This window comes from Pseudophryne corroboree, chromosome 6, assembly GCF_028390025.1.
Source record: "Pseudophryne corroboree isolate aPseCor3 chromosome 6, aPseCor3.hap2, whole genome shotgun sequence".
Lineage (NCBI taxonomy): Eukaryota > Metazoa > Chordata > Amphibia > Anura > Myobatrachidae > Pseudophryne > Pseudophryne corroboree.
Window position 1 is genome coordinate 379,494,294 of NC_086449.1, and position 13,482 is coordinate 379,507,775.

The 13,482-nt window shown below is 49.3% G+C and overlaps 1 protein-coding gene across 1 annotated transcript in view; it reads right to left on the reverse strand.

Moving 5' to 3' along the window:
- LOC134934577 (collagen alpha-1(VII) chain-like) overlaps positions 1–13,482 on the reverse strand; it is an 817,258-nt gene that overhangs the window by 477,583 nt on the left and 326,193 nt on the right. Inside the window, exon 66 of the mRNA XM_063929986.1 lies at positions 66–173. Coding sequence (XP_063786056.1) covers positions 66–173 — 108 coding nt within the window. The remainder of the gene's footprint in view (positions 1–65; positions 174–13,482) is intronic.

Sequence of the window (13,482 nt, forward strand, 5' to 3'; positions counted from 1 at the left end):
CATCTGTAGGTGAGTAGAAGACAACAGCAGCAGCTTAGTCCATGTATTATGGTTTCAGGCTTTACCTGTTTTGAAAGCTGTGTCCTCACCCCATCTACTCTGTAAGAGTTTCCCAGAAGTGCACTTGAATCTTCATCCTCGGTTTCATTTGAAATATCATGCTTTGAGGTTCCCTGTAATGAGACAGGATGTGGCATTTTACAATATATTTAAAACACATCCCCCCCTTCCTGGTTCCTTAGGGGTGTATCACTGTAAGGATCAGTGTAGGAGGCAGCAGCACTGGCTGCCCAGTGTGTGTATGACTCCATGGAGCAGAAGGGCGTAGGAACAATGGCAGCACTATGGGTGTATTACTGTACTTAGCACCAGGGGTGTATCTAGAGGTCCGAGCGCCCCTGGCAAAGTAAGGGCTGGTGCCCCCCCCCAACACACACACATATTTGAAATAAGGAGGGTGTATCAAAAAAGGGCATGGCCTTGTGGGAAAGGGGCGTGGCCACACAATAGTACTTCCAATTCAAATTATGCCACACAGTAGCATATTACACCGCACAGTAGTGTCTCTTATTCACACTATGCCACACAGTATCACATTACACCGCACAGTAGTGTCTCTTATTCACGTTCTGCCACACAGTATCACATTACACCGCACAGTAGTGTCTCTTATTCACGTTATGCCACACAGTATCACATTACACCGCACAGTAGTGTCTCTTATTCACGTTATGCCACACAGTATCACATTACACCGCACAGTAGTGTCTCTTATTCACGTTATGCCACACAGTAGTAGGCCTATAGGAAACACTGTCTATAGAAGGCATATGGGGAATGCAAATAGAAAATAGAAATGTTGACCAGTGCTAGTAAATATATTTCTATTTTTATAAGTGGAATGTGGTCAAAACGCATTCAGAGATGCGATTGCAATATCTCAGTTCTCAGCGCTCCGTCGATTGGATCACATCTCCAGATTGACAGGCGGAGGGCGGGGGGCGGTGATGGACCATTGCGGGGGAGGCTTGGGAAAAACAGGGTCGGCCGTCTGCATTTTCGGGGCGGCTGAGTGACATCACACGCAGCCACCCCTATGTGAAAAATGACGGCGGACCACCTGCATACGCAGCCTAGCTGCAGCTGCAGGGGGTCATCCACAGTTGCTGCAACCACAATTAAATTGCGGTTGCAGTCGCTGAGCAGGCCATTCAGCATGCGGTACGGCATTGCCCTGCGATTGATGAGCATCCCAGAGCATGCAATAGAAAGGATTGCAGATTCTGCTTTTAGTACATCTGATCCCGCCCATAGGCACACAGATATACACTTACATACATACCTTCACACACAAAACACATACAGTACATATGATATACAGTACAGTCACAAATGCAGTATATACAAAAAGATACACACATATATATACAGTCACATACATACATACATAGATACACACTTATTCAGAAACATAGGGGGAGATGTACTAAGCCAGAAAAGTGATAAATATCACTGTGATAAAGCACCAGCCAATCGGCTCCTAACTGCCATGTCACAGGCTGTGTTTGAAAAATGACAGTTAGGAGCCGATTGGCTGGTGCTTTATCACAGTGATATTTATCACTTTTCAAGCTTAGTACATCTGGCCCATAGTCACACACTAATACACACATACAGTAGATACTTATACACACACACACACACACACACACACACACACACACACACACACAAACATACATACACATATAGGGGGTCATTCCGAGTTGATCGTTCGCTAACTGTTTTTAGCAGCCGTGCAAACGCTATGCCGCGGCCCACTGGGAGTGTATCTTAGCTTAGCAGAAGTGCGAATGAAAGGATCGCAAAGCGGCTACAAAAAAAATTGTGCAGTTTTAGAGTAGCTCCAGGCCTACTCAGTGATTGCGATCACTTCAGACCATTCCGTTCCGGATTTGACGTCACAAACACGCCCTGCGTTCGGCCAGCCACGCCTACGTTATTTCTGGCACGCCTGTGTTTTTTGTAACACTCCCTGAAAACGATCAGTTGACACCCAGAAATGCCCCTTTCCTGTCAATCACTCTGCAGCTGCCATTGCGACTGAAAAGAGTCGCTAGACCTTGTGTAAAAATACATTGCCTGTTGTGAAAGTATGTCGCGCATGCGTACTGCGTCGCATACGCATGCGCAGAAGTGTTGCTTTTTCACTTAATCGCTGCGAACATTTTTCACTAGCGATTAACTCGGAATGACCCCCATAGTCACATACATAAATGCAGACACACATACAGACAGACTATATAGTGTTTACCCCCTCACTTCACAGACAGGGCACACTCAATGCATGTACTTTAGTAGCTATTTTTCGCAGCCGTGCAAATGGGTTAGAACTGCTCATGCGCGCGGACGGCAATGCGAAGGCGCATCACTGCCTGGCAACGGCCGTCACCGTGCAGCGACAAAATGGACGAAGAAGGCGTTCACAGCGGCGAATGCTAGAAGATTATCAGGAAGAGGCTGGCAGGGGGTGTCTACTCACCGTTTTAAAGGTGTGTCCGGGCAAACGCAGGCATGTCCAGCCGTCTCGAGGGAGGGATCCTGACATCATTTCCGGACAAGATCATCGCAGCGGGTAAGTCCTGAGCTGTGCAGAAACTGCACAAACTTTTGTTTGTGCAGCTCTCTGCACAGCGGCTCGCAGCCCTGCATAGCGAATCCCCCCTCCCCTGTAGGCGGTGACTACCTGATTGCAGCAGTGCTAAAAGTAGCCTGCTAGCGATCAGGTCGAAATCACCCCCCTTGTCTTCTCCCTCTCTCCTCCATGCTGCTGGGTTGCCTGGCACTGACTGAGTGCCGTGTAGCCCCGCCCCCGTTTCCATTCCATCCACTTCCCGAAGGTCAATGCCGTGCAGTGAAGTCTTGTGCCACCCCTCCCATCACTTAATCCGGATTGTACCTTGTGACTGTGTTACTGCCGGCGCCGGTGTCCAGTGGCACAGCACTGCACTAGTGATCAATCAGACTCAGAACAAACTACAGCTCCCGGAGCTCTCGGCAACAAGGGATGCTGGTGCTGTAATTTAAGTTGAGTCTGACTACAAGTGAGGAGCGGTGCGCTGCCACCTGACACTGGCGCCGACACTAACAATCACCAAGTCTGACAGTACTACTGGATTCTACACCCTGGACGTGGATGGCACTGTCAGGCGGCGGCCCCTCCTTGCCTGGCATCCCTGGCGAATGCCATCCTGGCCAATGGGTAGATACACCCCTGCTGAGCACCTGCTGGACAGTGTGTATAGGGAGTGTGTATAGGACAATACCTCCCAACTTTCAGGAGGAAAGAAGCGGGACTTCGGCACAGCGTAGCCGCCCATGGACAGAAAAAGGGGCATCACCTCAGTAAAAAGGGTATGGCATCGCGAGTTACGCACCTGTTTTCCGTCACTGTGGGGGCATGGCCAGAGCTCTGTGAGCTGCTGGTATGCCCCCAGTCCCTCTTGTCTCCGTAAATAGATGCTGTGCGCATCTATTCATCGCTGCTCTGCTAAGAGCAGCGAGGGACAGGAGCCTCCCAACTACAAGCCCCCCCCAGCGAGACACTGCGGCCCACATGTGGGACATCGGGACAGTCCCCAAAAAATGGGACTGCCCCACAAAAATCAGGACAGTTGGGAGCTATGAAGTACTCTCACAAGTACCCAGCAGTGGCAGCCTCCGGACACGGTGATGATACTTCATCACAGTTACAGTGAGAAGCAGTAAGTGAGGTTCGCCTCGGAGTGAGGGGCAGTTGTACTTCTGCCATGGCTGCCTGCGGCTGGGGTGAGTGGCTCAGAGCTGTCTTCCCAGTACCACCCCTGTCAGAGATAGGTCAGCGCAGCTGCCGGCTGTGTGATACTGAGCACTCAGGGGCAGATGTATTACACCTGGAGAAGTGATAACGCAGTGATAAGTGGAAGGTGATAACGTACCAGCCAATCACTACAGGTTTGAAAAATGAAAGTTAGGAGCTGATTGGCTGGTGCATTATCACCTTCCACTTATCACTGCTTAATAACTACTCCAGGCTTAATACATCTGCCCCTTAGTGAGGGCTCAGTGTCACAACGCTGGCAGCTGCCCTGGCCTATCTCTGACAGGGGGGTACTGGAGAGACTGTTCTGAGCCACTCACCCAAGCCGCAGGCAGCCATGGCAGAAGTGAGGAAATTCACAAGAGGCTGAGCAAGCCCGGGACAGTTGCAGAGTTAGTCCGAGGCTGCCAGGAGCACGGTCATCCATGATACCTCAAGGCTCTCTCCCCATCATAGTCACAGCAGCAGGTTATTACTGAGAGCATGGGAGGCAATTCCAGGGACACCACTATATACACTGTACATTGTACATCATCTGTCTGTCTCCCCCAGCTGCCGTCTGCATCTCCTTGCTGTAGGAAGTTTCTAACACGCTGCAATCACCAGTTGTGGGAAATGAGAGAGCCCTGTGTCACGTGCTGGTCCGGCTGAGTCTGAGCTACTACTGCATTGTGCAATAGTGCTGCAGGATGGGGGGCTCTGTCACTGTGCTGAAGCAGAGGGAGGCATAGCCAGATTAAGGGGGGGGATGCAGGGCATACTGTACCCCGGGCCCCCATCTTTTAAGGGCCCCCCCAGCCAGAGCACACTGACATCACTAGCTCTCCCTCTTGTGCAGCAGCAGAACCAGGCTACCAGGATGTGAGACGGACAGTATGCATTGCAGGCAGAGATACAGGAGTATCAGGTTTCATGAGATACCAACACAGCTTCCTGACCAGAGGAGTGATAGCCGAGGGGAGAAAGCTGTAAATGACCCAGGGATTCCAGCTTCTACTCCTCCTGCCTAGGTGTCAGCATCCTGTGTAACCTGTTATCTAATGAGAGCGTTCATCTCTCGAAAAAGACACACACAAAGCATCCTCCTGAGTCCTGTCCCAATGTGTTAGTAGTACAGAGGCTGCTGCTATTGCATTTTTGCAAGATAAATTATAGATTTTCTTTTTCTATGTGTGTTGTAAGGTTGTTTAACTTGTCTTTGTTCCACTACAGGAAAACATTATAAAATAGTTGTCTCTCTATTAGGTGGAGATATAAACAGTACCTAAACTATTCGTTTAAATCTGATATACACCATTGGTTTATATTTAATATATACAATCCATACCTCCCTACATGACCCATTCCAGGAGGGACAAAATGCTCTCTACCTGGACTTCCCTGTTAATTTATGATTGTAATCATTTTTGTTGAAATACCTTTTTTTTATCAATGAAATTGGTCAACATATGTGATACCAATCATATATTAAAAGGAAAGTCCAGGTGGAGAAAAAGTTCTCCCTCCCGGAATGGGTCATGTCAGGAAGTATGCACAATCTAATATACACCCTCCCCCTCCACCAGAGCCCCCCTGTCTTAAGTGCCCCAGGCCCCCCCAAGGCTTAATCCGGCCCTGGAGGGAGGGTGTGTTAGGAGTGACTGTCTCAGTGCCCCCCAAATCCGGCACCTGGGGCACATGGCACCCTAGAATAAACAAGCCCCTCACAAAGGCTAAAAAATAAGAATTTACTTACCGATAATTCTATTTCTCGTAGTCCGTAGTGGATGCTGGGGACTCCGTCAGGACCATGGGGTTTAGCGGCTCCGCAGGAGACAGGGCACAATAATAAAAGCTTTAGGATCAGGTGGTGTGCACTGGCTCCTCCCCCTATGACCCTCCTCCAAGCCTCAGTTAGGATACTGTGCCCGGACGAGCGTGCATAATAAGGAAGGATATTGAATCCCGGGTAAGACTCATACCAGCCACACCAATCACACCGTACAACCTGTGATCTGAACCCAGTTAACAGTATGATAACAACGAAGGAGCCTCTGAAAAGATGGCTCACAACAAGAATAACCCGATTTTTGTAACAATAACTATGTACAAGTATTGCAGACAATCCGCACTTGGGATGGGCGCCCAGCATCCACTACGGACTACGAGAAATAGAATTATCGGTAAGTAAATTCTTATTTTCTCTAACGTCCTAAGTGGATGCTGGGGACTCCGTCAGGACCATGGGGATTATACCAAAGCTCCCAAACGGGCGGGAGAGTGCGGATGACTCTGCAGCACCGAATGAGAGAACTCCAGGTCCTCCTCAGTCAGGGTGTGCCCCTGACCAAGTAGCAGCTCGGCAAAGTTGTAAAGCCGAGACCCCTCGGGCAGCCGCCCAAGATGAGCCCACTTCCTTGTGGAATGGGCTTTTACTGATTTTGGCTGTGGCAAGCCTGCCACAGAATGTGCAAGCTGAATTGTACTACAAATCCAGCGAGCAATCGTCTGCTTAGAAGCAGGAACACCCATCTTGTTGGGTGCATACAGGCTAAACAGCGAGTCAGATTTTCTGACTCCAGTCGTCCTGGAAACATATATTTTCAGGGCCCTGACAACGTCAAGTAACTTGGAGTCCTCCAAGTCCCTAGTAGCCGCAGGTACCACAATAGGTTGGTTCATGTGAAAAACAGAAAACACCTTAAGGAGAAATTGAGGACGAGTCCTCAATTCTGCCCTGTCAGAATGAAAAATTAAGTAAGGGCTTTTATATGATAAAGCCGCCCATTCTGACACATGCCTGGCTGAAGCCAGGGCTAATAGAATCTTCACCTTCCATGTGAAATATTTTAATTCCACAGTGGTGAGTGGATCAAACCAATGTGACTTTAGGAAACTAAAAACAACATTGAGATCCCAAGGTGCCACTGGGGGCACAAAAGGAGGCTGTATATGCAGTACCCCTTTTACAAACGTCTGAACTTCAGGCACTGAAGCCAGTTCTTTCTGGAAGAAATTCGACAGGGTCGAAATTTGAACCTTAATGGACCCTAATTTTAGGCCCATAGACAGTCCTGTTTTCAGGAAATGTAGGAAACGACCCAGTTGGAATTCCTCTGTAGGGACCTTCTTGGCCTCACACCACGCAACATATTTTCGCCAAATGCGGTGAAAATGTTTTGCGGTTACATCCTTCCTGGCTTCGACCAGGGTAGGGATGACTTCATCTGGAATGCCCTTTCAGGATCCGGCGTTCAACTGCCATGCCGTCAAACGCAGCCGCGGTAAGTCTTGGAAAAGACAAGGCCCCTGCTGGAGCAGGTCCTCTCTTAAAGGTAGAGGCCACGGTTCTTCCGTGAGCATCTCTTGAAGTTCCGGGTACCAAGTCCTTCTTGACCCATCCGGAACCACGAGTATCGTTCTTACTCATCTCCTTCTTATGATTCTCAGTACTTTTGGTATGAGATGCATAGGAGGGAACACATACCCTGACTGGTACACCCACAGTGTTACCAGAGCGTCCACCGCTATTGCCTGAGGGTCCCTTGACCTGGCGCAATATCTGTCTAGTTTTTTGTTCAGGCGGGACGCCATCATGTCCACCTTTGGTTTTTCCCAACGGTTTACAATCATGTGGAAGACTTCCCGCTGAAGTCCCCACTCTCCCGGGTGGAGGTTATGCCTGCTGAGGAAGTCTGCTTCCCAGTTTTCCACTCCCGGAATTAACACTGCTGAGAGTGTTATCACATGATTTTTCGCCCAGCGAAGAATCCTTGCAGTTTCTGCCATTTCCCTCCTGCTTCATGTGCCGCCCTGTCTGTTTACGTGGGCGACTGCCATGATGTTGTCCCACTGGATCAATACCGGCTGACCTTGAAGCAGAGGTCTTGCTAAGTTTAGAGCCTTGTAAATTGCCCTTAGCTCCAGTATATTTATGTGGAGAGAAGTCTCCAGACTTGATCACACTCCCTGGAAATTTTTTCCTTGTGTGACTGCTCCCCAGCCACTCAGGCTGGCATCCGTGGTCACCAGGACCCAGTCCTGAATGTCGAATCTGCGGCCCTTTCATAGATGAGCACTCTGCAGCCACCGCAGAAGAAAACACCCTTGTCCTTGGAGACAGGGTTATCCGCTGATGCATCTGAAGATGCGATCCGGACCATTTTCCCAGCAGATTCCACTGAAAGGTTCTTGCGTGAAATCTACCGAATGGGATCGCTTTGTAAGAAACCACCATTTTTCACAGGACCCTTGTGCAATGATGCACTGATACTTTTCCTGGTTTTAGGAGGTTCCTGACTAGTTCGGATAACTCCCTGGTCTTCTTCTCCGGGAGAAAACATCCTTTTCTGGACTGTGTCCAGAATCATTCCTAGGAACATTAGACGTGTTGTCGGAAAAAGCTGCGATTTTGGAATATTTAGAATCCACTCGTGCTGTCGTAGAACTACTTGAGATAGTGCTACTCCGACCGCCAACTGTTCTCTGGACCTTGCCCTTATCAGGAAAGCGTCCATATTTCTTTTAGGAAGAATCATCATTTCGGCCATTACCATGGTAAAGACCCGGGGTGCCGTGGACAATCCAAACGGCAGCGTCTGAACTGATAGTGACAGTTCTGTACCACGAACCTGAGATACCCTTGGTGAGAAGGGCAAAATTTGGACATGTAGGTAAGCGTCCCTGATATCCAGTGACACCATATCGTCCTGGTTCGCTATCACTGCTCTGAGTGACTCCATCTTGATTTGAACCCTTGTATGTAATTGTTCAAATCTTTTAGATCTCACCGAGCCGTTTGGCTTCAGTACCACAATATAGTGTGGAATAATACCCCTTCCCTTGTTGTAGGAGGGGTACTTTGATTATCACCTGCTGGGAATACAGCCTGTGAATTTTTTCCCAATACTGCCTCCCTGTCGGAGGGAGACGTTGGTAAAGCAGACTTCAGGAACTTGTGAGGGGAAGACGTCTCGAATTTCCAATGTACACCTGGGATACTACGTGTAGGATCCAGGAGTCCACTTGCGAGTGAGCCCACTGCGTGCTGAAACTCTTGAGATGACCCCCCCACCGCACCTGAGTCCGCTTGTATGGCCCCAGCGTCATGCTGCGGACTTGGCAGAAGCTGTGGAGGACTTCTGTTCCTGGGAATGGGCTGCCTGCTGCAGTCTTCTTCCCTTTCCTCTAACCCTGGGCAGATATGACTGGCCTTTTGCCCGCCTGCCTTTATGGGTACGAAAGGACTGAGACTGAAAAGACTGTGTCCTTTTCTGCTGAGATGTGACTTGGGGTAACAAAAGTGGATTTTCCAGCTGTTGCCATGGCCACCAGGTCCGATGGACCGCCCCTTTATACGGCAATACTTCCATGTGCCGTCTGGAATCTGCATCACCTGACCACTGTCGTGTCTATAAACATCGTCTGGCAGATATGGACATCACATCTACTCTTGATGTCAGAATGCAAATATCCCTCTGCGCATCTCGCATATATAGAAATGCATCCTTAAAATGCTCTATAGTCAATAAAATATTGTTCCTGTCAAGGGTATCAATATTTTCAGTCAGGAAATCCGACCAAGCCCCCCCAGCGCTGCACATCCAGGCTGAGGCGATTGCTGGTCGTAGTATAACACCAGTATGTGTGTATATACTTTTTAGGATATTTTTCAGCTTCCTATCAGCTGGCTCCTTGAGGGCGGCCGTATCTGGAGACGGTAACGCCACTTGTTTTTATAAGCGTGTGAGCGCCTTATCCACCCTAAGGTGTGTTTCCCAACTCGCCCTCACTTCTGGCGGGAAAAGGTATACCTCCAATAATTTTCTATCGGAGGAAACCCACGTATCATCACACCCTTTAATTTATCTGATTCAGGAAAAACTACAAGTAGATTATTCCCACCCTACATAATACCCTTATTTGTGGTACTTGTAGTATCAGAAATATGTAACACCTCCTTCATTGCCCTTAACATGTAACGTGTGGCCCTAAAGGAAAATACGTTTGTTTCTTCACCGTCGACACTGAAGTCAGTGTCCGTGTTTTTACAAGCCCCTGACGGTGTCTGAGACGCCTGGACAGGTACTAATTTGTTTGCCGGCCGTCTCATGTCGTCAACCGACCTTGCATCGTGTTGACATTATCACGTAATTCCTAAATAAGCCATCCATTCCGGTGTCGACTCCCTAGAGAGTGACATCACCAATACAGGCAATTTGCTCTGCCTCCTCACCAACATCGTCCTTCTACATGTCGACACACACGTACCGACACACAGCACACACACAGGGAATGCTCTGATAGAGGACAGGACCCCACTAGCCCTTTGGGGAGACAGAGGGAGAGTTTGCCAGCACACACCAAAAACGCTATAATTATACAGGGACAACCCCTTATACAAGTGTTTTCCCTTATAGCATTTTCACATATGTAATCATATCGCCAAATAAGTGCCCCCCCTCTCTGTTTTAACCCTGTTTCTGTAGTGCAGTGCAGGGGAGAGCCTGGGAGCCTTCCTCACAGCAGAGCTGAGCAGGAAAATGGCGCCGTGTGCTGAGGAGAATAGGCCCCGCCCCCTAAAACGGCGGGCTCTTCTCCCGGAGTTTGTGAGATCTGGCAGGGGTTAAATACATCCATATAGCCTCAAGGGCTATATGTGATGTATTTTAGCCATAAAAAAGGTATAATACATTGCTGCCCAGGGCGCCCCCCCCCAGCGCCCTGCACCCTCAGTGACCGCTGGTATGAAGTGTGCTGACAACAATGGCGCACAGCTGCAGTGCTGTGCGCTACCTTATGAAGACTGAAAGTCTTCTGCCGCCTGTTTCTGGACCTCTGGACCTCTTCAACTTCGGCATCTGCAAGGGAAGTCGGCGGCACGGCTCCGGGACGAACCCCAGGGTGAGACCTGTGTTCTGACTCCCTCTGGAGCTAATGGTGTCCAGTAGCCTAAGAAGCAAATCCATCCTGCACGCAGGTGAGTTTACTTCTCTCCCCTAAGTCCCTCGTAGCAGTGAGCCTGTTGCCAGCAGGACTCACTGAAAATAAAAAACCTAACTTAAACTTTTATTCTAAGCAGCTCAGGAGAGCCACCTAGATTGCACCCTTCTCGGCCGGGCACAAAAATCTAACTGAGGCTTGGAGGAGGGTCATAGGGGGAGGAGCCAGTGCACACCACCTGATCCTAAAGCTTTTATTATTGTGCCCTGTCTCCTGCGGAGCCGCTAAACCCCATGGTCCTGACGGAGTCCCCAGCATCCACTTAGGACGTTAGAGAAATAGGATTTTAATACCTACAGGTAAATCCTTTTCTTGTAGTCCGTAGGGGATACTGGGATGGTCTTAGTACCATGGGGTATAGATAGGGTTCATTGGCGCCCCTGCTGCAGACTCAGTCTAAGAAAACTGTGCCCAAGAAGTTGGACATACTTTGAGAGGAGGAAAATAGACAAGAAAGTGGTGAGAGAATGAACCAGCACACAACAAAACAAGAGGATAGCAACGGTAACCACAACCTGGAAATAAAGACAGCAACAGCAGATCCAACTACCAACACACAAGAACAACACGTGCATGAAAATAGTGAAGCACAGAGGCGGGTGCCCAGTATCCCATACGGACTACGAGAAAAGGATTTACCAGTAGGTACAGATGGAGCCGCGCGCATCTGAGGTGGCTCCATCGCAAACGGGCACTCCTTGCATGACTAGGTGATCCATTGGCCTAGTCACGTCAGGATTGCACAGAGATGCTCTGTCCAGGTGCATGGATGGAGACGCTCTCCATTCAAGTGAATGGGGCGCGTCTACACCGCGGGTGTGCACCCTGGCGGACAGGGACGCTCTCCTAGTCACAGATGGAGCAATGACTAGCGTGGCTCCATCTGTATTAAAATCTTATTTTCTCTAATGTTCTAGGGGATACTGGGATGGTCTTAGTACCATGGGGAAATCCCAAAGCTCCAAGATTGGTTGGGAGTGTGCTGAGACCCCTGCAAACCCGATTAACCAACTGAAGGTCCTCAGTAGCCAAGGGGTCTGTAAGACTTAACCATATGCTCGAACCCGACCAAGAAGCTGCCCGGCATAACTGCAAATCGAGACACCCCGGGAAGCCGCCCAGGAAGAACCCACCAACAGTGTGGAGTGGGCCTGAACAGATCTCAGCAGAGGCAAAGCTGCCGACCAACAAGTAATAGACTGCCTTGAAGAAGGGCAACCAATCTTTGAAGCATCATAGAGAACAAAAAATGAGTCTGATTTACTGAGACGAGCTGTCCTCTCGACATAAATCCCCAAAGCCCGAACCACGTCCAATGACTTTGGTGTAACAGACATGCCAGAGACAACTGGAACCACTATCGGCGAATAGATATGAAATGCAAACACCACCTCAGGCAAGAATATCAAGCGAGTTCAGAGCTTCGCTCTATCCTCATGAAACAGCAGAGAAGGACTCTTACAGGATAAGGCCCCTAGGTCCAAAACACACCTCACAGAGGCCACGGTCAACAACATAATAGCCTTCCACGGCAAATATTCCTTGTCCACCTTGTGGAAAGGTTCGATCGATCCGATTGAAGAAAGGTCAGTACCACACTGAGATCCCACGGTGCTGTGGGAGGCACAAAGGGTGGTCGAATATGAAGGACCCCCTCCAAGAACGTCTGGACTACTGGGAGAAAAGTCAATTTTTTTCTGGAAGAAAAGGACAAGGCTGAGATCTGAACTGTTATGGAGCTTAAACAGAGGCCCAACACAACAGCCTGCAGGATGTGCAAGAAACGTCCCAGATGAAAATCCACAGCAGAATACTGTCGACCCTCACACCAAGAGAACATGTCTCCCATATGCAATGGTAATGTTTTGACGCAACCATATGCCCGGCTTGGATCATAGTCGATATAACCTTGCCCGGAACCTTTTTCCTGGGCAAAAGCCTCCCAATCAACTTCCATTGCATTAAACGTAGCCATGGTAAGTCTGGATAGACTAACGGCCCTTGTGTAAGAAGATCATCCTAAATTGGCAGGGGCCATGGGCCTTCGAATGACAATGCTAGAAGGTCTGCATACCAGGCCCTGCGGGGCCAGCCTGGGGCAATCAGAATTACCTGAACTCTATTCCATTAAGTTCTTCGAGAACTCCGGGAATTGGAGGGAACAAATTCACCAACTGGTAAATCCACGGCGTCGTCAGAGCGTCCACCGCTGCGGCCTGTGCATCCCTCGTCCTGGAACAGGAACGCAGAAGCTTCTTGGTGATCTGAGAAGCCAAAATGTGGAGTTGCGGGTAGAGCAACCAAAGAAACACTTGGGGGTGGAGGCCCCATTCCCCCAGGTGTAGACCGTGTCTGCTGAGGTAGTCTGCTTTCGAATTATCTGATCCCAGAATGAGCATGGCGGAAATGGCCTTGGCATTCTGCTCAGCCCAGAGGAGTATCTTGGACACCTCTCTCATTGCAGCTCTGCTGTTTGGACCTCATGCACGCCACAGTCAGTGGTTTTCCGACTGTACTGTACCTGTATGGCCCGATGCTGAAGGATAGAAAAGGCCTGCAGAAGGGCATTGTAAATCACCCTGAGGTCCAGAACATTAAATGAAAGGGAGGCCTCTTAATCCGACCACCTACCATGGAACCAA